The sequence below is a fragment of the Peromyscus eremicus genome, chromosome 5 (genome assembly GCF_949786415.1).
Source record: "Peromyscus eremicus chromosome 5, PerEre_H2_v1, whole genome shotgun sequence".
In the NCBI taxonomy this organism is placed as follows: Eukaryota; Metazoa; Chordata; class Mammalia; order Rodentia; family Cricetidae; genus Peromyscus; species Peromyscus eremicus.
In genome coordinates, this window is record NC_081420.1 from 103,864,686 (window position 1) to 103,887,555 (window position 22,870).

Genomic DNA, 22,870 nt, shown 5'->3' on the forward strand with positions numbered 1-22,870 from the left:
CTTGATCTGCTTGATGGGCCCCTGGCAGTGAGATTGGGATCCATCCCTGGTGCATGAGCTGGCTTTTTGGAGCCCACTGCCTATGGTGGGACACTTTACACAGCCTTGATGCAGGGAGAGGGGCTTGGCCTGATTCAACTGAATGTACCAGGTTCTGTACCTGCCCATGGGAAACCTCATCCTCTTGGAGGAGGGAATAGGGGGTGGGTGGGGCAGGGGGAAGCCTGGAGGGGCAGGAGGAAGGAAGAGAGTGGGATCTGTGATTGGTGTGTAAAATAAATAAAAAATTCCTTCATAAAAAAAAGAAAATAAATTTTTCATGCAATAAAAATAAATAAATAAATAAATAAATAGAATGAGAGAAAAAAAATATGAACACAGTAAAGAAATAAACTCAAACAATTAAAAATTTGTTAAATGGATAAATGACTGTGAAGTGTATCTTGACAGAAGCTGGCCACTAAGGGAGACATCTCATGAGGATGGAGTAAACAGAGGCTATGGACTTTAAAAGAACAGAATTGCACTGTGTTTTGATCAAATGACTGTGACCTAACATGAATGTGTCTAAGTCTAAGATCACTGTAGGGACCAGGGACCCTGGAAGCAGGCTCAGTAAACTGAGTCTCCAATTCAGAGGAGTCCTGAGGATGAAGGTCACACTCAAAGCTCCTTTATTTGCCTGTCTCTCCTGTGACATCTTGAGTAGGTACCTACTCACAGAAGCCCTCTAGCTTCTCCTGTTACAGCTTTCTGCCCAGGAGTGAGGACAGGGTTCCTAGTATCCCAGAAGAGCTTCAGAATCCATGCTGTGCCTTTCCAGGGGTCAAAGAGGAAAAGGAAATAGCAGAGGTGACTTTGCCCTAACTCCCTGACACTGGCTCCTGTCACTTCTGACTAATCAGTTTTGCAACAATGAGAACTTTGCCCCACCACACCAAGTTCCCGCCTACATCCTTTTTATTTAAATTCCTGCCTGGGCAAGGCCCACATATTCTGCTTCCTGTTTGTGAAACGTGGGCGTCCTATGTAGCAGCACAGACTCGGGATGAGAGCTGTCATGCCACTGAATGAACTTCATAGCTGGCTGAATGCTGTGGTCTTTGGGCTCCTGCTTCTCCTCCTCCATGTGCAGGGTGAGGCTCACTAAGCTGGCAATGGGTAATGACTAGAGTCAGAGCTGTCAAAATCTGCATGTCAGAGCCTGAGCTTGTGGGAGGAATGGCCCAGAGAACATGGGTGAGAATGGGGTGATGGATGTGTGGGTAACAGGTGCCTCCCAATCTCCTAACCAAAGCCCACTGATTTTTGTGGGCCCACACAGATCATCAGAGATGTCTAAGATCACTCCATACTGAGGAGAGAGTTCAGTGTAAGGAGCTCCGGAGAGTGCTAGACAATTCTAAGGAAAGTGATGAGAAGATATTTTTCCTCCTTAGTATATGGCTATAACTGTAACTTCTACTGACTTTTGGATAAGAATGACAATAATCATAAATTCATGTGGCCTCTTTGGTGAGAGAAATGCTCTCACACCCTTCAAAAAGGGGTAATAGGAAAGGTTCCTGGTCCCGAGGGATAGGGGAGCTCCTATACTCAATCAAACCTCACAGCTGAACTGGGAAGTCCTGGGTTTCCTTCCTGTGTTCCCTGGTAACAGTGAGATAGGAACTCTCACAAACTGTGGTAACTGATTGCACAAAACTAACCCTGATGGCATCTCTCAACCCACAGGTCAGGACTCATCAGAGGCCAGCCCCATCAGAAACACACACACAGGCCAGGTCCGAGGCAGCCTTGTCCATGTGAAGGACACCAAAATTGGTGTCTATACCTTCCTGGGAATTCCCTTTGCTAAGCCACCTGTAGGACCACTGCGCTTTGCACCCCCTGAAGCCCCTGTACCATGGAGTGGTGTAAGAGATGGAACCTCACATCCAGCCATGTAAGTTCTGGACCCAGAGGATGTCTGGCCCTGGAGTAAACAGTTGCTCTGAGCTATGAGTCATTCTGAAGTCTTTCCTCCATTTCAGCTCTGTAGCAGTTTTTTTCCCATTGTGGGAAGACCCTCATGCATTTTTCTGATACATGAACTAAAATTGAGTAGAACAACCTTGCCAATCACGTTGGTCAGAGCTTGGCATAGGGAGTTGGATGCAGGTACTATAGACAAGAACAGATAAAATTTTTCACAGATTCAAATTGAGCCCAGTGTTCTCTGCCACAATGGGAGGGATCTCTAGGCATGTGTTATGTGACCTATTAAGCAAAAAGTGCCTGAATCTAGTAGAATACACCTTAGATCCTGAGAAGTGCAGAAGTATGGATACTTGCTAACTCCACACTCACAGTCACTATAGCAACCTAAAGGGCCAAGTGCCACTGACCAAGGAACAAGGACATGTAACTAATTCCCTCTGGAGACAGTGTAGGAAAAAGAAGTTCTTTGAGAGTCTATGTTCATGGGATGAAGGATTTTTCACCACCCTTTGAGCAGTAGTGTCCGCTGATTCCTCTAGTTCCTGTGGATACAACATTCCAATATTGCAATCTTAGTTTGTTGTCTTTGATGTAATAAAATATTGGCAAAAGAAACTTAGGGGAGAAAGCTACTATTATAGGCTCCAGATTACAATTCATCATGTGGGGGGATTCATAGTAAAGAAAAATTACAGGAGCTGGTCACATCTCATCTATAGCCTGGAACAGAGAGTATAAAATGCTTTCATGTATGCTAATGCTTAGTTCACTTTTCTGTTCTATACAATTCAGTGTATATCAACAGATACAGGATTTCATTCCACAGAGACACCTGGAAGTCTCTATATCCCAGACTCAGAAAGGATAACATCCAGGGCTTTGCCAACTGGAGAACTCTCTGGAATTCTGCCTCCAGTCAGATTTATGGAGCCTGTGGCCTTTACTTTGGTTGGAAGGGATCTTATAAAGGGAGTATGTGTTAACAGGGCATCATGAAGAGCAGCAGCTGAAAGTGATTGAGAAAAGATCCAGACTCACATTTGGTTTTGGAATATCTGTCTGCTGTTTCCATCAGGTGTCTGCAAAGCCTTGATATAATGAATGTGGAGGGCCTGAAGGATATGAAACTGACCCTACCTCCCATTTCTATGTCTGAGGACTGCCTGCATCTCAATATCTACACTCCAGCTCATGCTCATGAGGGCTCTAACCTTTCTGTGAGTGTCAAGTCATGGTCAGCTTGGGGACAGGGTATTTTTTCATGATGATAATAAAAAAAAATTTTAAAGGGGGAGCAAAAGCTCCATTGCAGTATGGACTCTGTTGAAAAGCCTTGCCCTATTTGGGTAAAAAAAACAAAAGGCCTTCTCAGTCACACTATGCAGATGAAACCTGGGTAAGGGACACAAAGCACTGGAGCACTGAGTGATAAAAGGCTCTAGCTCTTTGAGAAAACCAGGACTCATTCTACAACCTGAGCCCCAGAGAACTGCTTAGGTGCTCAAGGCTCCATATTGAGGTCACCCATTTCTTCCTTTAGAATATCTGTTGTGCCAATGAGAGTTGATGATTCTTTCCATTTTTAATCTGGAGAGATATCCATGGAGACATCCCTCTTTGTTTCACTATGAAGAGCCTGAGTAATGATAACATTACTGTATACATAGAATCATTAATTCAAACTGAGATATATGGTGAGGATGGGGGCTAGAAACAACCTGATGAGGCTACTAGAGGCCCCTAGCCATGACCAAAGCCCTGAAGTGCTGAGTATTTCTATGTATTTGTGTAGCTTCACAGAAGCACAGAAGTTGATTGATACCCTAGTAAACAGTCCTGCAGAGCTTTGGCTAGCTAGGAGCTTCATGGCATCTCTATTGACTTCTCCAGGTGATGGTGTGGATCCATGGTGGTGCTCTGGTTGGAGGAATGGCTTCCATTACTGATGGATCCATATTGGCAGCCTCAGAGGACGTGGTGGTGGTCCATATCCAATATCGCCTAGGTGTTCTGGGCTTTTTCAGGTGAGCCTAGGGCTGAGCTAAACAGAAGCACCTGAGAAGAACCTAGATGGCCCTTTGATCCATGCCCCTCTACTTCACAGCACTGGAGACCAGCACGCCAGAGGCAACTGGGGCTTCCTGGACCAAGTGGCTGCCCTACGCTGGGTCCAGCAGAACATCGCCCACTTTGGAGGCAACCCTGACCAGGTCACTATTTTTGGCGAGTCAGCAGGTGGTGCAAGTGTGTCTTCACATGTTGTGTCTCCCATGTCCAAAGGACTCTTCCACAGAGCCATCATGGAGAGTGGAGTGGTCCTGCTACCTGGCATTGTCTCTGACACCCATGAGATGGTCTACACTGTAAGTGCCCTTATCCATCACAGGCCTAAGTAGTTGGAAGTTTTTCTGTGTCCTTCCCAGTCCTACAGCTGCTTGGTCCCAAGTACACAGAGGCTTATATTACTTACAAACTGTATGGCCTATTGGTCAGCTTACATTAGCTAGCTCTTTCAACTTAATTCAACCTATTCTTAATAATTTGTATGTTGTCCCATGGCCATGGCATTACTGGACTGCTGGCATCTTGTTGATCCTCAGGCAGTTGGCTGGCATCTCTTCTGACTCCACACTTCTTTTTTCCATCTTCAGTTTTATGTATTACCTGACCTTATTTTGCCTTGCCATTGGCCAAACAGCTTTATTTATCAACCAATAAGAGCAACACATATTCACAGTGTACAGTAAGACATCTCCCAGCACCCTAGTCTACCCCCTCAGCCTTCATGGTCTGGTACTCTGGTCTTCTGTTCTGTGGGGAAAACAATGATCATGGGAAACAATTTTTTTCCAGTAATATTTGAGAAACTCAGGGGTTAGCCTCTACTCACCTCTACTTCATACTGAGTGACAATGATATCTCAACATCAAACCACTCCTAGCAACTTCCAATACTGACAAAAATAAATAGGCATGTGCTTTGGGAGGTGGCTCTGTGGGTTTTTAAACGTGCTTGGAGTGCAAGCCTGAGGACCTAAGTTCAAATCCCCAGAACCTTCAAAAGCCTGGAGATAGAAGCATGTATCTGTAGTTTCAATGTTCCTGTGGTCAGGTGGGAGGCAGAAACATGGGAATCCTTGGATGTTCACAGAGCAATTCAGCTAGCATAGAAGCAGTAATTAAAGAAGACTGCCTGTCTCAAATAAAGGGACATCTGTGAAAAAAGGATTCTTTGTCATCTAACATTCACATACAAACATTGGCACACTTAGTCCTTCTCTCATACATGAAACAAAGAAAGATGGGTGGAGTAAATAGAACTAATCTAGGCAAAATAAATAAATAAATAAACCTACAAGTATGCAGATTGAAAGGATACTGCTTGCATTGAAGAATATGACAAAGGAAACAATTTATATTTATACCAAATCACACACAACACATACTATAATGTGGTAGTTAGTTCAATAACATCAAGTTGGAGTCAAGAAAACTCTTCTCCCCACTTGTTCTCTTTACAGATGGTGGCCAACCTATCTGGATGTGAGGCCAAGGACTCAGAGGCCCTGGTGCACTGTCTGAGAGGCAAAAGTGAAGCAGAGATTCTGGTCATTAATGAGGTAGGTAGAACTGTGTGTCTTGGAAGATCTAGTCAGATTTTGTGTTCTTTAGTTCTGTGTACAATATGAACACCAAGATAGGCTAATCCAAGTGTAGATTCTCTTCCAGAGTGAGCTGAGTACCCTGAGGCTAGTAAGACATGAGAAAACGGTAGTGGCAACTCATTAGATCAGTATATGTATTTTATTGACCTTCAGCATTAACCTTTAATGCCCCCCCAAAGGTCTTCAAGGTGATTCCTGCCATGGTGGATGGGGTATTCCTACCCAGGCATCCCAAAGAGTTGTTGGCATCTGTGGATTTTCACCCTGTGCCCAGCATCATTGGTGTCAACAATGATGAGTATAGTTGGATCCTCCCCATGGTGAGACTCAATTCCAACCTTCTGGGAGACTGGAGACTCATACATTAAGTACTGGGAACTCAATACATCTCTAATCCAAGTCCATCAGATTCCATACTTCTGCCTTCCAGGTTTTGGGCTCTGCTCAAACAATAAAGGAAATAACCAGAGAGAACCTGCAGGATGTTTTGAAGAAAACAGCAGCACAAATGGTGAGATACCTCTGTTCTATCCAAATAGAGAGTTCCCTTATATCTCCTTCTTAGACAACATCACTATTAATGAAGGTCAGTATATATGTGTGATTCTGTGTGGGGTGACCTCAGACCATGAATCTTTTTACCTATACCCTATGTGATCACAAGCTCCTCATACCAAAGGCTGTTGCCTACCTAACCAACAACATGCCTAACCTCATTTTTCCTGATCTCCTTCGTATAGATGCTGCCTCCTGAGTGTGGTGACCTGCTAATGGAAGAGTACATGGGGGACACTGAGGATCCCCAAGCCCTCCAAATACAGTTTGCAGAGATGATGGGAGACTTCATGTTTGTGATCCCTGCACTCCAAGTAGCACATTTTCAGGGTAAGTATTTCTGTAACAAGGCTTAAGGGAGCAGCTCAGATGTGTAGGTCCCTGGTAAGCACTGTCTCATGTCTAGTTAAAGAGAGTGACATCTAGGTACAGAAGAGAAAATGAGTTGCTGATAATCTGTTGACTTGACATAACCATTCAGTTGGGAAGGCCATGAGCACTGTTTTGCCATGGGCATTTTCATAGCTAGTACTCCAGCTTGGAACTTCCTCTCCTCTTTAACATTTATGATTCTGAGTAACTTTATATCAAGGTACCTTGTCATCAAATATGTATTAGAAAAACTTCAGGTGAGGGATCAATAAGTCACTTGTTATCCCCACCTCCAGGTTCCCACAACCCTGTCTACTTTTATGAATTCCAACATCAATCCAGCTTCCTCAAGAGTATCAGGCCACCCCACGTGAAGGCTGATCATGCTGATGAGGTTCCTTTTGTTTTTGGTTCCTTCTTCTTTGGCATGAAACGTGAGTCTTCCTTATTCTCCTTGAGCTGATGGAGGTCTTAGGTGACACCTCAGGGACTATTGAGCTCTTAGTCTATTTGAGGAAAACTAGGTTCTGGGAGATGATAAAAATCAAATGTGTACCATATCATAGCCTAAAAACTTAGACGAAGATTAGCATTGGGACCTGTCCCAGTCTAGCCTGGGACAGAGACGACAGCACATTGGGGCACGCATTCAATTAGAGACATGCGTGGATGTTGGGTATTGTACAGTGAAGAAGGGAGGTAACAAAGCTGATAGTTACAGTCCTGACAGCAGCTGGGATTGTGAGTGTGAGGCATGATTTGGCAGTTGTGTGAAGTGTCATGGACTTCAATATTTATTTTTCTCATGGCTCCAGTTGTCCTCACTGAAGAGGAAGAGCTACTGAACAGGAGGATGATGAAGTACTGGGCCAACTTTGCAAGATATGGGTGAGAACACACCTCTCTCTCAATCTTCTCTATGCATTATTGGGAAATGTGAGTCCCTATAGGTCTCCCTTTGGGGTGGTTGTCTCTTTAGCATTCACGGGTCTTCCATCATATAATAGTTTGTTCTCTACTAGATAGCACATTTATACATATACTTTTTAGGTATCAGTTACTGGTCATCTCACAGTGACCTGGCTCATGAGTCTTAGTGTATAGTTCTTTAGATTTTGCCTCTTAGATGTAGACATAAAACAGGTCAAGTAGTCTTCCCCCACATAAATCAGAAACTAGTAGGCGACACTTGTATCCCTATATCAGGACATTTATCCCATCAGCCCCATTAAACATAAGCCTAATTGTTCCACTGCCATGACCCAAATCAGGGGGCCAGCCTTTGGATTAGAGTGACCTCACTCTTTCCTGCTGGGTGGCATATCCACAGGAACCCCAACAGTGAGGGTCTACCCTACTTGCCCGTGTTGGACCATGATGAGCAGTACCTGCAGCTGAACATCAAGCCTGCTGTGGGCCAAGCCCTGAAGGCCAGAAGACTGCAGTTCTGGACCAAGACTCTGCCCCAGAAGATCCAGGAGCTAAAGCGATCTCAGAACATGCACAAAGAGCTCTAGTGCCCTGTGTGAGGAATGGTGTGTGGGCTTGGCTGATGATGGATATTGGGCTGGAATCTATGGCTGGATCCCAGTTCTCTCTCCAGTCCCTGCCCTCTCAGACAACCACCAGAGGAGCCCAGTTCCAAATTCTCCACAATGGCAGCTGCTCCCCCCATCCCCGGAGCTGCTAGCTGCTCAGAACCCAGCCTACCATGATGGGCCCAGCTTGTGGAGGACATGTCATCTCCCTGTCCCATGCCTGCAGAGTATTTGGGCCCCCGCCTCAGAGCAACCATAAAATTTTTCTTGCTCCCGTCCACTGCCTCACCTCAGGGGACTGGAGAGGTCACCCAAGAGTGCTTTGCCTAATAAACCTGGTCTTTTACTTTTTCAGTTTGATCTGGTTTTTGTGTTGGTAGAGAAACCTATTTTCCAGGTATAAATACCTTTCAGCTTGAAGTTCCCAATACATATTGAGGAATCTGTGTCGATTCTAACATTCACATAACCTCTGCACTTGTATGTTCTTCAACATTTATGACAAATCCTCTCCATGTGACTCTTTATTCTGCTGGATCATTTTTCATAATACCCATTCAATTAATGCTCCCATAACAACGTGGATTGTGAGCCACCCCAAACCTCCTCATCTCCTTTTACACTCCACTGGTACTAAGCCCATTCCATCCTTCTTCCCTTCATTTTTTATTCTCCCTGTCATCTTCTCTAAGACTAAAATCCTCTTTAAATAAAGCAGAAGTTTGAAGAACATTGATATGGGTTCTTCAAAAACCCATATCATATGGGTAAGTTGTGTCAAAATCACATGCCCTCTCTCATCAGGGTCACACTTTTGGTGACCATGAATTCAAGGTTAAGATACCAACCTGTTTACTATATTGTGATGTCTAGCTCTCTGACCCAAAAATGATAACTTGTGTTTTCACTGAGTAGATGGGTTAGTTAGTAGTTCTCAGGATCCAGACCTCCAATATGTCTCACTCTTAATAACATCACATTGGAGCCTAAGTTTCAATATAGAAATATGACTTACAGATACTCTCAAAACACATCACATAGAGGTTCCCAAGTCAGTGACTGGACTTGAAAACATCCCATTGTATTTGTAGATTAAATGTCACCTACAATTTCATTTTAACAAATAACAAATCGATATTGATTTCTTTTTCCTACCCTGTTCATCATTCAAGTCCATTCATCTATTCTGTCCCAAAGTAGTCGGTTGACACTATTTTATTCTAGATGTAGGTTTAAATATCTACTCCAGTCTGAGACAGTATGTGTGTGTGTGTGTGTGTGTGTGTGTGTGTGTGTGTGTGCACATGTGTCTGTGCATGCACATGGATGTTTCTGTGCATGCATGCATCCATACATATTTGTGCATATGTGTATATGTAATTTTGTGTCTGTGTGTTTGTGTACACACATGTGTGTATGTGAGCATGCATACAATTGTGTGCATGTGTGTGTCTGTATGCATGGATATGTGGGTTGCATGTGTGTGTTCAGATGTAACAAGTTGATTACTTTTGCCTGCTGAGTACTTTGTCTTAACTTCTAAGAATTCTATAGACATGACAATGTCTATATTTGCATGATCGCAGCACATCTGTGAAGATGTTTGACTATGGGGTGAGGGGTAATAGAAGGCCCATATGTGTACAAAAGAGATTGCTGTCCCCAATCTCCCTGAGCATTTGTCCATGTATGGAGGGGAGGTATTCTCCTGACTTCCATGGTTCCCTTGCAAATTCCTGCTCTATGTTATAAACCTGTTCCCCTTGATTATCCATATACAGGGCTTTCATTCTTACCTCTTTGCTGTTATTAAGCATCTTTGGCCTTTCTAATGAATGCACTCACTTTTACTTTATGTCATTATACAAAAGTGTGCAATTATGCCTAAGCTGCCTGAATTCTCCAAAAACATTTTCTATTTTTCATTCAGAGACCAGATCCTTTGTGCTAGAAACCCTTATATAGCCTAACCCCTTATGTTGGCTCAGCTTGCCCAACAATCCAAGTTTTCCAAGGTTGGCAAACTCCCTCTTTTAAAATCCATTCCAAGGAATACCAATCCCAAGACAGCATAACCTCTAGGGTCAAAGTGAAGATTATTGATTGTCCATCCTGGACACCATGCCAGAGAAAGATACCCTCCAGGAGGGCTGCTGCCAGATTCTCCAACTATGTCCTGAGCTCATTATTAAGCTCCTGATGCCAATGGTTAAGACACATCAGGATGTTCAGGTAACACAAAGACTCTAGTTCCATGTCTTTGATCTTAGAAGAGCTGAAACAGTCCATCTCCTAAAGCCCAGCTGTTCCTTCAGTGGGGAAGTTGAGGGAAGAGAGAACATCTGCCTAGCCCAGGACTGGGAGCACAGATAATTTAAAGGGGAGACACTGAACTGACATCATGCCTTGCTGACTGGGGGTGGGGGATGTGTAGCTGGAGAGCTTCTCTCCAGGTCCCACTAAGCCCCTGCAGTCCCACAACACACATATAAAATAATTACTCAGATGCTTATATTACTTATAAACTGTATGACCATGGCAGGCTTCTTGTTATCTACTTCTTCTATTTTAAATTAACCCATTTCTATTAATCTATAAGTTGCCACATGGCTTGTGGCTTACCAGTACCTTACATCTTGCTTGTCATGGCGGCAGCTGGCAGGTCTCTCTGCCTCAGCCTTCCACTTCCCCCAATTCTCTTCTCTTTGTCCCGCCTGTACTTCCTGCCTGGCTACTGGCCAATCAGTGTTTTATTTATTACCCAATCAAGCAACACACATAACATACAGAACATCCAACAGCAGGGATGAGCACAGCCATGGTCGTACCATGCCAGTGGAAACATTCAGAAAAGCATTGAGAAGGAGAGCCTGCTGAGCCAGGCTGTGAGTACTCTAGATTTCTGAGAGCTAGAGAGATGGAATCAGGTTCTCAGGTGGCATTGATGGTTGTCTGAAGTAGATACCCATCCAGTTCCCTCCATGAAGTCTGCCTTAACCAAACAGAAGCTCTTGAACCCGTACTCTTTCATGAATCCTGACAAATTCTCTGGGATTAGAAACTCCTGTTCATGGTTCAGTATCTCAGCATTATCATAAGCTCTGAGCATCCAGAGAGTCCATGTGTTGGAACCAAAGGGCCTAAAAATGTTTGTCAGTTGGATAAATGACTCTAAACTTGTTCTCAGTAGGAGTTACCACCACGCTAGCCACAGTATAGAGCAGAAATGAGCAGGGAAAGGGTGCTGAAGAAGTGCCACACAAAAACAGAGAAACATCCAAATTAAAGACATCATCGGTCTAGTAGAGTTCATAGACACCTACAGAACACTCCATTTAAACACTACAAAATATACATTTTTCTTCAAAGTCCATGAGAATCTTTTATAAAACAGATTTCAAAGCTGCTGCTGGTGGGACACACCTTTAATCCCAGCAATCAGGACTCAGAGGCAGGTGAATGTGTGTTGGAGGCTAGCCTGGTCTATAGAACAAGTTCTGGGGTAGCCAGGGCTATACAGAGAAACCCTGTCTAAAACGAATACATTGTGTATTAGAACACAAAACAAGTTTTAAGAGATACATGAATATTGAAATAATTACACCTATTTGATCACAATAGAATAAAACTCTAAATCCACAGTCAGAGAAACTGTAGAACACATACAATCTTCTGGAGATTAAACAACATGCTACTGGATGATGAATGCATCACTGAAGAAATAAAAAATAAAATGTAAAAATGTGTAGAATCAAATCAAAAGGAAAAGACAATGCCAAACCCTAGAGGACACACTCAAGGCAGTTCCAAGCTCTAATGACTAAATTAAATACTCAAATGTCTAGCCCTTCTTCATCTGAGGGATCCTCAACACACACCTCCTTAGAGAAGCCAGAGCATCATAAACACGGTGACTCTAGGTTGGGGGTAATGGCTGTTAGTATCTAGAATGGCTCCAGAGGCCACGCTGTGCCTTCCCAGGGAACCAAAGTGTGAGAAAATCCAGCAGATATGGTTCCACCACCTGCTAAATACTGGCTCTCCAACACTGGCTCTCTTCTGTCTACTCAATGCAGCCCTCCTGCAGCTACCACTTTGCCCTTCCCCTAAAAAGCTGTTTGCTTACACCTCTGTGAGTACAAATTCTTGCATGGGCAAGGCCTGGAATATCTTCCTCCTAGGAAGCATGGCACATCCATTGCAACACAGACTCAGACCCATCGTGCCACTGAAACAATTTTCTGAATGCTGTGGCTTAAGGACTCCTGCTTCTCCTCTTCTGTAGGATGCTAAGAGTCCATAAGGGGGAAGGGATGTAGACTGGCATCAATGAGTCAGAGACTGAGAAGGTAGGTGGCAAGGGACAATGGAGGACTAAACTAATACAACTGACAGATGACAGTGAGGGGAAAGTGCTCCACGCAGTGCCCACAACAAAGCCCATGGGGTGGCCCTTTGACACACAGGGGTCAATGATAAGTGAAGTTACTCAACCTTAGGAGCCTGTCAGTTGGAGGGGCTTTCAGGAGCCAGAACTATAGGTCAAGGTGCCAGGCAGAAAGTTCTAAACAGAGGGATAGATGTGACTTTTCCCTCATCTGTGGGGTTGTGGCTGTACCTGTGACTCTAGCTGCTATTGATTCTCAGATAATAATAAAATTAATAATGCCTTCATAGTGCCATTAAGCTCTGAGTATCATCTCCTTGGCCATAGGATCCCTCTTGTGCCCTCCAGAATGTCCATAAGCAAGTTTCCTGGCCCTAGGGCAAATAGTTCCTAGACCAGTGGTTCTCAACTTTCCTAATGCTGCAACCATTTAATACAGTTCCTCATGTTATGGTGACCACACATCCCCACCCTGAACTGCAACCATAAAATTATTTTTGCTACTTCATAACTGTAACTTTGCTACTGTTGTAAATTATAATGTAAACATTTATGTTTTCTGGGGATCTTAGACTACATGAGTCAAAGTGTTGTTCCAACTCCAACGGTTTGTGACCCAGAGGTTGAGAACCACTATCTTAGATCCATATTCCTCTGCTAATTGAGAATCTATAGATTATCTTTCCTATGCAGCCCAACTTGGGAGAGGGAATGAACTGGTTTCTAGGGTAAAAGTTAAGTTCTCTGAGCCCTTATGAGAAGTTGAGTCAGGAGGGTACAGTATCCAAGGTGTTTGAGCAACCCTTGATGCCTATCACTCCAGGTGTCCAAGTGTGAGCCCTGCTGACCTCACACCAGGATTGCCAATATAACCCAATCTAAGTGGACATTGCTTACCTCACCCTGTTCCCCTTGCATGTTGTTTCCCAGGCTCTGAAAGGTCACCAAGGCCTTACTGAACATTCTTGCACAGAGCTTTGTCCCATCCTCTTTTATCCCTCCTTGACCTGGCTCATCCACAGGGCCATCAAGGTGGAACTGCTTACACACAGGTCCCAGGATTACATGAGAAGGTAAGTGTGAGAATATGCCTGTGCCTAGCATGCTGCATGAAGTAGAGAAACAGGAGAAGCTCTACCTGCAGGCCAGCCTGGGCCACATAGCAAGATACTGTCTCAAAGTAACCATATAAGTGCATAATAAAATAAAATATCCTGAGTATGCTGGCTAGTTTTGTCAACATGACACAAGCAATAGCTATATGAAAGAAGAGAATCTCAGTTATTAAAATCCCTTCGTAAGACCCAGCTGTAGGGCATTTTTAAATTAGTAATTGAGAGGGGAGGTCCCAGCCTATTGTGGGTGGCACCATCCTTAGGCCAATGGACCTAGGTTCTGTAAGTTCAGAGAATCATGGAGTTGGCATGGTCTAACTGCCTTGATAGGCATGTATCAGTCATGATTTTTGAGATTTGAACCTTCAGTTCCTGGAGGCTTTTTCTGTGCCTTTCAGTTCCTGCCTACAGGCAGGGAAGCATACAGGCCACCTGTGTCTCTTTCTGTACCATAGAGCTCAGCAAAGCATGCAGTTAGTACCTGTCTACACCACTAACAGACAAGTACCACCTACACTCTTTAGAGGAAGAGGAGAGTAACTGGTCTCCCAGCTGAACTGTTCCAGTCCCTGGGCCCTCCCACTCCCATCTCAGCCCCAGCAGCCAGCCAGCAGGTAAGAGTCCTGCAGGCAGGATACAACATCACCACCACCCCTGCCACCCATTCGACCCTGTAACCTGAAAGACCCACTGCACCACCCAAGCCCACCCAGCCCATCATCCTCTCCTTGGTCAACCATCCCCCTCAAAGTCAGCATCCCCTAGAGGCACAAGTACCACTTGCACCAATCAAAAAAAAGAACAGTCTCCCCATGAACAGCAAATCAGCAAAATCAGCAGATCCTATAGGCACAAGCACCACCCATACTAGTTGGAAGAACAACCATAGACAAAACCCATACCAGTTGGAAGAACAGACCCCATAGGCACAAGTAAAGCCCACACCAGCCAGAAGAACTGGATGTTACACTAGATCTAGGCACCCAACCCCCCACAAACCTCAGGTGAGACAACCCTACATGACTTGACAACCAGCCAATAACCAGAACCCTTCTCATTCAGGACAAAAGACAGTAAAGGAAACAGACAATGAAGGAACAAAAGACCCATCCAACAAACACATCACAAGAATCAACACCTGTTCCTATAATTATCCCAAACACAGATGGGTAAATGGCAGTGTCAGAATTCATTCAACAATATAAAGAGCCATATGACACCACCAGAACCTAGTGATTCTACAAAATCAAGACCTGAACATCCCAACCCAGATGAAGCAGAAGAAAAAAAAAACCTTAAAAATAACTTTATGAAAATGATAGAGGCCCTTAGAGAGGAAATGAAAAATTCCCTTAAAGAAATCTAGGGAAAGACAAGCAGAACATTGGAAGAAATTAATAAACCTCTTAAAGAAAGCTGAGAAAACATTATCAAACAGGTGAAGGACACAGTTCAAGACTTGAAAATTAAAATAGAGGTAATAAAGAAAACACAAACTGAGGGAATTCTGGAAATGGAAAATCTAGGTAAATGAACAGGAACTACAGATGCAAGCATAATCAACAGAATACAAGAGATGAAAGAAAGAATCTCAGGCATTAAAGATCCAATAGAGGAAATAGATTCATTGGTCAAATAAAATGTTAAATCCTACAAATTCTTAACACAAAATGTCCAGGAAATCTGGGACACCATGAAAATACCAAACCTAAGAATAATAGGGATAGAAGAAGGAGATTTCCAGCTCAAAGGCACAAAAAATATTTTCAACAAAACTGTAGAAGAAAACTTTCCCAACCTAAAGAAGGACGTGCCTACGAAGGTACAAGAAGCTTACAGAACACCAAATAGACTGGACCCGCCCCCCAAAAAAAAGAAAAGAAAAAGAAAAAAAGAAGTCCCCTTACCACATAAAAATCAAAACACTAAACATACAGAATGAAGAAAGAATATTAAGAGCGGCAAAGGAAAAAGGCAAAATGAAGTAACATACAAAGACAGATCTGTCAGAATTATACCCAAATTCTCAGTGGAGACAGAAAGGCAAAAGGTCCTGGACAGACATTTTGCAGACTCTAAGAGACCAAAGATGTCAGCCCAGAGTACTATACCCAGAAAAATGTTCAATCACCATAGACCGAGTAAACAAGATATTCCATGATAAAACTAGATTTAAACGATACCTCTCCACAAATCCAGCCTACAGAAAGAACTAGAAGGAAAACTCCAACCCAAGGAATTTAGCTGCACTCACAACAGCACAGGTAATAGATAATTTCACACCAGCAAATCCCAAAGAAGGGAAACACATACACACTAACAACAACAACAAAAAAAATTAACAGTAATTAACAATCACTAGTCATTAATATTTATAAATATCAGTGGATTCAATTCACCTATAAAAAGACACGGGCTAACAGAATGGGTACAAAAACAGGATCCATCCTTCTCCTGTATACAAGAAACATACCCCAACTTCAAAGACATTACCACAGAGTAAAAGGTTGGAAAAAGATTTTCCAATCAAATGGAGGTAATAAACAAGCTGGTGTAGCTATCCTAATATCTAACAAAATAGACTTCAAATGAAAATTAATCAAAAGAAATGTAGAATAAAAATTCATACTCATCATAGGAAAAATCGATCAAGATAAAGTCTCAATTCTGAACATATATGCCCCAAATATAAGGGCAACCACATTTGTAAAAGAAACATTACTTAAACTTGAATCACACAACAAACTCCACACACTAATAATGGGAGACTTCAATACCCCACTCTCACCAATAGACAGGTCTGTCAGATAGAAACTTCACAGAGAAATAAGGGAACTGACAAATGCTATGACTCAAATGAACTTAACACACATCTATAGAACATTCCACTGAAACATAAAAGAATATACCTTCTTCTGAGCACCTCATGGAACCTTCTCTAAAACTGACAACATACTAGGTCACAAAGCAAATCACAACAGATACAAAAAAAAATGGAATAACCCCCTATATCTTATTGCATAACCATGTTTTAAAGTTAGAATTCAACAACACCACAAATTACAGAAAGCCTACAATCTCATGGAAACTGAACAATGCTCAACTGAATCACCACTGCGTCCAGGAAGAAATAAAGAAAGAAATTAAAGACTTCCTAGAATTCATTGAAAATGAATGTACAACATGCCTAAACTTATGGAACACTATGAAAGCAGTGCTAAGAGGAAAATTCATAGCACTAAGTACCTTCATAAGGAAATTGGAGAAATCACACACTAGTGATTTAACACACCTGAAAACTCTAGAAAAAAAGAAGTAAATTTACCCAAGAGGAGTAGATAACAGGAAATAATCAAACTAAGGGCTCAAGTCAATAAAATAGAAACAAAGAGAACAATACAAAGAATCAATGAAACAGAGTTGATTCTTTAAGAAAATTAACAAGATAGGCAAACCCTAATCCAAACTAACCAAAAGACAGCGAGAAAATATCCAAATTAACAAACTCAGAAATGAAAAGGGGGACATAACAATAGCGCTGAGGAAATCTAGAGAATCATTAGGTCATACTTCAAAAACCTCTAAAGAAATGGACAATTTTATAGATAGGCACAGCTTATCAAAATTGAATCAAGACCAGATTTAAAAAGAAACTTAAATAGACCTATAACCCACAAAGAAATAGAAGCAGTCATTAAAAGTCTCCCAACCAAAAAAAAAAGCCAAGGGCCAGATGGTTTCAGTGTAGAGTTCTACTAGAATTTGAAAGAATTAATACCAATACTTAATTTGTTCTACACAATAGAAGAAGAAAGAACTTGTCAAATTCTTTTTATGAGGCTACAGTCATACTGATACCCAAACCACATCAAGACACAACAAAGAAAGAGAAATACAGACCAATCTCCCTCATCAACATTGATACAAATATGTTCAATAAAATGCTGACAAACCAAATCCAAGAACACATAAAAAAATCATCCACCGTGATCAAGTAGATGCCAGAGATGCAGGGATGGTTTAACATACAAAAATTTGTCAATATAATACATCATATAAACAAACTGAAAGAAAAAAAACACATGATCATCTCATTAGACACTGAAAAAGCCTCTGACAAAATCCAACACCTCTTCCTGATAAAAGTCTTGGAGAGATCAGGAATACAAGGAACATACCTAAACATAATAAAGGTAATACACAGACACAGAAAGACAAACATGGTATGTACTCACTCATAAGTGGGCAGTGGATGTAAAGCAAAGGGTAACCAGGCTACAATCTACAGCCCTAGAAAAACTAGGTAAAAAGGAGGACCCTAAGAGGGATGTATGGTTCACCCTGCAAAGATGAAATAGATTAACTCTCCTGGGTAAACTGGGGGAAGAAGGAGGGAGGGGGTAGAAGGGATAGGATGTGGAATGGGAACCTCAGGGATCCAGATGGTTGAGTTGGGGCAGGGATGGAGAGGGAGAGCAATGAAATAAATATCTTGATAGAGGGGGTCATTATGGGGTAAGGGAGAAATCTGGTGTCAGGGAAACTCCCAAGAATCCCCAAGGATAATCCTAGCTAAGACTACTAGCAATAGTAGAGAGGGTGCCTGAACTGGCTTACCCCACTATTCAGATTGGTGAATGCCCTAACTGTCATCATAGAGCCTTTCTCCAGTAACTAATGGAAGCAGGTGGAGAGATCCACAGCAAAACAGCAGGCTGAGCTCCAGGAGTCCAGTTGAAGAGAGAGAAGAGGGATTCTATGAGCAAGGGGCATCAAGATCATGATGGGGAAACCTACAGAGACAACCAAACCAAACTAGTGGGAACTCATGAAATTTAGACCAGCACCTGTGGAGCTTCCACAGGACTGGACTAAGCACGCTGTATAATTGAGACAGTTGTGTAGCTTGATCTGCTTTAGGGTTCCCCAAGCAGTAGGATCAGGATCCATCCCTGGTGCATGAGCTGGCTTTTTGGAGCCCACTACCTATGGTGGGACACCTTGCACAGCCTTGAGGCAGGGAGAGGGGCTTGGACCTGCCTCTACTGAATGTACCAGGCTCTGCTGACTCCCCATGGGAGGCCTTACCTTCTTGTAGGAGGTACTGGGGGTTGAGTTGGTGGGGGGAGACTGGAGGGTGGGAGAAGGGAAGAGAGGGATTTGTGATTGGTATGTAAAATGAATTTTAAAAATTCTTTAAAAAACAGCTGGAAATTTTGTTAAATACTTCTATTGGCTTAGCTCTGGCTTTTGCTGTATATCTTTTTCAAAGTAATAATCTTTTTTCTTCTAGCAAGTTTATTGATTTGTGGTCAAAACATACTATTTTGTTTCCTAAAAGTACCAGATTTCAGCTAATACCTTCTACACAAGTAGTATTTGTAGATGCCAGGAAAAAAAATGGAAAGGGTGCCCTGATTTGTAGAGATGCTTAGCTAATATTTACTCAAGCAGAAGCTTCTGTACAATACATAGAATTATGCAGGATTTTCATTGCCTTACAACATTACCCCAAACCTCTAATTTATATTGGGATACACAATACACATTGCTTATGGTGCAGTGTCTAGAAACAGCATGGGTCACCCCATCAGACTCCTTTATTCATAATTTACTACAACTAATTCAACAGAAATCAGGGGCAAGAGAGAATTCAGTTTATTTTGGCCATATTAGGTCACATTCTAATCTTCCAGGACCTTTATCTGAAGGTAATGTAAAGGCAGACTCCTTTTCAACACTGTCACTTTTACTGGGAACTAAACACCTAAAGGAAGCATAAGACGCTCATGTCAGGAGCCATTATCAAGAGCTATTACAGGTCACACGATTATGCAGTAATTACTCAGCCTTCATTTGATAAGGTCAACCCATTAGAATTAAGGATTCTTCTGTAGGAAACCATCACACAAGGCATTTTGGAATTCCTGCCTTTTGAATGAATTGGCTGTTTTCTTGCTGTAGCCTTTCCCCATCTGTTACAAATTTGGGATTCATTTCCCAAAGTTTAGCAGTGTTCTGGTCATTTATTGGGTATAATTTCCCCTATGCATTTGAGGTATATTGATAGCATCCCCTAGCTATGTGTGAAAATAGTCACATAGTCCAAGCCTGTTTCCCACAACCAGGTCTTTGTTCCTTTCTCCAATGTAAATGTAGAGATCTGTCTTCCTGCAATTATCTTTGTTGGCAGGCATTTGGTCAGTGTTAAGTGTCCAGGCAAAAGTACCTCATTTGAGACATTCTCCAACACCCAAGGACATAAAATTACAACATGTCTGAATTTGTTGATTCACAGCCTTTAGATAGATAGGTAACAAGTGTGCCCTGGTTTCACCCCACTAGTAGATAGGAAAGTGCTGCCCCAAGCTAACCTTACACTAATAAATTCTTACCACTTTTTACTTACTTTCACTTTATTAATCAGCTTATTATCTAACCACACTTAGGAATGAGTATTACACACAGATTCCCCTTTTTCCCTTCTTAGACTTCTCTATTGATTTAAGGTCTCTCTCTCCCTCTCATTTGACCCCATTCCCTTTAAGAGTTCATTGAGGCTCTTACAAGTCACTCCCACCTTGAGTCATAAAGAAAGCCTGACAGTTACCACCTTGTGCAGTAACTGTTCTTATCTGCTTTCATGACCTTGAAAGAGTTCAAGTTTTATAGCCTTGCTTTGGCCAGAGAATTGCTGATTGTATGTGCATAAAAAAAACTAGAAACTTTGGAGACTCAGGGTAGAACAAAGAAAGAACAGCAGAGAGAGAAGCTTACTTATAACAATGCAGAGATGGACTGAAAGAGCACAGTGTGCATAGATTCATTCCTTATCCCTCAGATTAGATCCTCAGCTGATTGTAGAGTCTTCTTTGACCTCTGGGAGAAAGTCTTTGAGGCTGGCTCCTTAAAGGCTTTTGTTATTCTTATGCACACTTTCATCAAAATGTGTCATCACTGAAAGAAAGATTTTGCACTAACTAAAGAGCAAGCTTGCTTGATAGCTAAGTAAAGCCCTTCATGTGTAAAAATTAATATCATGCCTCTTCCTTCTTATGCTGTGACTCCCTGAGAATTAATGGCAAGTCTTATTTGGCAAATGGATGTTACTTGTGGCCCTAGTTTTGGGAGGCTGAAATAGGTACATGTCATTGTGGACACCTTTTCACTACTCATTTTCACTATGCTCTTGTTAGGAGAAGCAGTTAAGGATGGGATCATCTATTTACTCAGAGCTTTTTTAAGCACCTGTAAAATATTAAAATCTGATCACACTCCTATGTAGTAGCTAGAGTTTTCCTGCCTGGCCCACAGTCAGGACAAGTCTCTCTCACCTGCCAGTCCCACAGCTGCTCAGACCCGACCAAGTAAACACCGAGACTTATATTGGTTACAAACTGTATGGCCGTGGCAGGCTTCTTGCTAAATGTTCTTACAGCTTAAATTAATCCATTTCTATAAATCTATACCTTGCCACGTGGCTCGTGGCTTACTGGCATCTTCACATGCTGTTTGTCATCTTGGTAGCTGGCAGTGTCTCTGACTCAGCCTTCCACTTCCCAGCTTTATTCTTTTCCTTGTCCCGCCTATACTTCCTGCCTAGCCAATGGCCAATCAGTGTTTTATTTATTGACCAATTAGCAACACATTTGCCATACAGACCATCCCACAGCACTCCTAGGTATACTGCAAAGCCTTTTCAGCAGTTTTTGTCAACAGTATGGTATGACTCACACTACAGGTATTCCAAAAACCCTCGAGGTCAATCTTTTGTGGAAAGAGCTAAAGGACAATGTAAAAGTTATTTAAAAATAGAAGAAGGGGAGAAAGGGAGTATGGCTACTCTTCACAATATTTTATCTTCTATTTTATATCCTTTAGTTTTTTTATATTTGTGCAAGGATGGCCTTACTGCAGAAGAATGTTTTGGGCCCCCTCCCAAACAAATCAACGTCACAGTTCTTTGGAGATTATGTCTGGTCAGTGGAATAGCCTGGATCCAATGATTCACTGGAACCAAGGATGTATTTGTGTTTTTCTTCGGGATGCTGAGAAGCTGCTGGGGGTACCTGAAAGACTGACTCGACCTATGGAAGATGGATGAAGAGGTTCAAATATGTCTGCAGAGGTTTTACCTGAGGAAAAGAAAGTGAAAAAAGATAACAAAGCCAAGAAGAATAGAGTCTCTCTACCAACAATGACTCAGATGAAGAAACTAGTGAGTGAGGGGGAAAGTTGGTGATATCTCAGGGGAAGGGTGTGACAGCAGAATTCCTGTTCCTTGATGTGTTGTCCCTGTTGACTGCATCAGTTATTGCTGAGACATATTGGGCTTGTGTGCCTAATCCTCCTGTGTTCCACTTTGTTAATGGGGAAGCATTAATTAAGATTAATTAGCAACTCTTTGTCTGCTTTGAAAACTGACTTCCTGAAATTTAAAAACTTAAAAAAGTGTAACAGCAAGGAGTCATAGAGTCGGCCTGGTCTATCTACCTTGATAGGTATGCATCATCGCGTTTTTAAGATTTGAGCCTATAGCTCCTGGGACACTTTGTGTGCCTTTTTTTATTTAAAAAATTGTTTTTATTCATTTTACATACTAATCACAGATCCCTTTCTCATCCCTCCTCTTGCTTCCTGCACCCCCATTTAACCCCCCTGACCCATCCTTCATCCCCACCTTCAAAAGGTTAAGTTCTCCTGTGGGGGGAGACAGCAAAGCATGGTCAGTTGAGTGCCTTTTGGTTCCTGGGAGCTGAGACACTTCCTCAGGCAATGAAGCATACAGGACACCTATGTGTTTCTGTGTTCCTTAGAGGTCAATGAAACATGTAGAACTTGACTGAGCAAATAACATTAGACATTAATCTTTCATACCCTATCTAGCTCACAACCACCATTGTATTCTGTTCTGATAAGTCTAATTACTTGGAATAAACTTGTCTCAGCCTCAGTCTTGCTGAGACCCTGCCAACCTGGCCTTATTAATTACCACAAAAATGTATCAGGGAACCCTGTTTTGGTAAGAAAGCACTGACCCTTACAGCAGACCAAGCCAGAAGTCATATCTATTCATAGATCAAGACCCAGCCATCCCTATCAGGACAATTCATACCTCTCAGGTCCATGGCAGACTCATCTGTTTGAAAGAGCATCAGTATGGGTTTCCACATCATCCTGGGTGTGCTTTTCGCTAAGCCACCCTCTAGTACAACAGAGATTTTTCATCTCCTGAGCCTACTGTGGGGTGCTATGAAGA

At 42.3% G+C, this 22,870-nt stretch overlaps 1 protein-coding gene across 2 annotated transcripts; it reads left to right on the top strand.

Moving 5' to 3' along the window:
* Positions 1–1,060: 1,060 nt before the first annotated feature.
* LOC131911819 (acylcarnitine hydrolase-like) lies at positions 1,061–8,327 on the top strand. 2 transcript variants are annotated; one of them, XM_059264202.1, is made up of 12 exons: positions 1,061–1,136; positions 1,735–1,945; positions 3,056–3,197; positions 3,871–4,004; positions 4,085–4,343; positions 5,501–5,599; positions 5,824–5,964; positions 6,075–6,155; positions 6,385–6,529; positions 6,868–7,005; positions 7,387–7,459; positions 7,902–8,327. In XM_059264202.1, the coding sequence occupies exons 1-12, from the start codon at positions 1,061–1,063 to the stop codon at positions 8,086–8,088; spliced, it is 1,686 nt and encodes a 561-aa protein (XP_059120185.1). In that variant the 3' UTR covers positions 8,089–8,327. The 2 variants fall into 2 exon arrangements, with proteins under 2 accessions (XP_059120185.1, XP_059120186.1); XM_059264203.1 differs by lacking the exons at positions 3,871–4,004; positions 4,085–4,343.
* Positions 8,328–22,870: the final 14,543 nt, after the last annotated feature.

Coding starts and splice junctions, on each gene's coding strand:
- LOC131911819 (XM_059264202.1), top strand. CDS start 1,061: ATGCCACTGAATGAACTTCATAGCTGGCTGAATGCTGTGGTCTTTGGG. Junction 1,137..1,734: donor TCTCCTCCTCCATGTGCAGG/GTGAGGCTCACT, acceptor CTCAACCCACAG/GTCAGGACTCATCAGAGGCC. Junction 5,600..5,823: donor AGATTCTGGTCATTAATGAG/GTAGGTAGAACT, acceptor GCCCCCCCAAAG/GTCTTCAAGGTGATTCCTGC.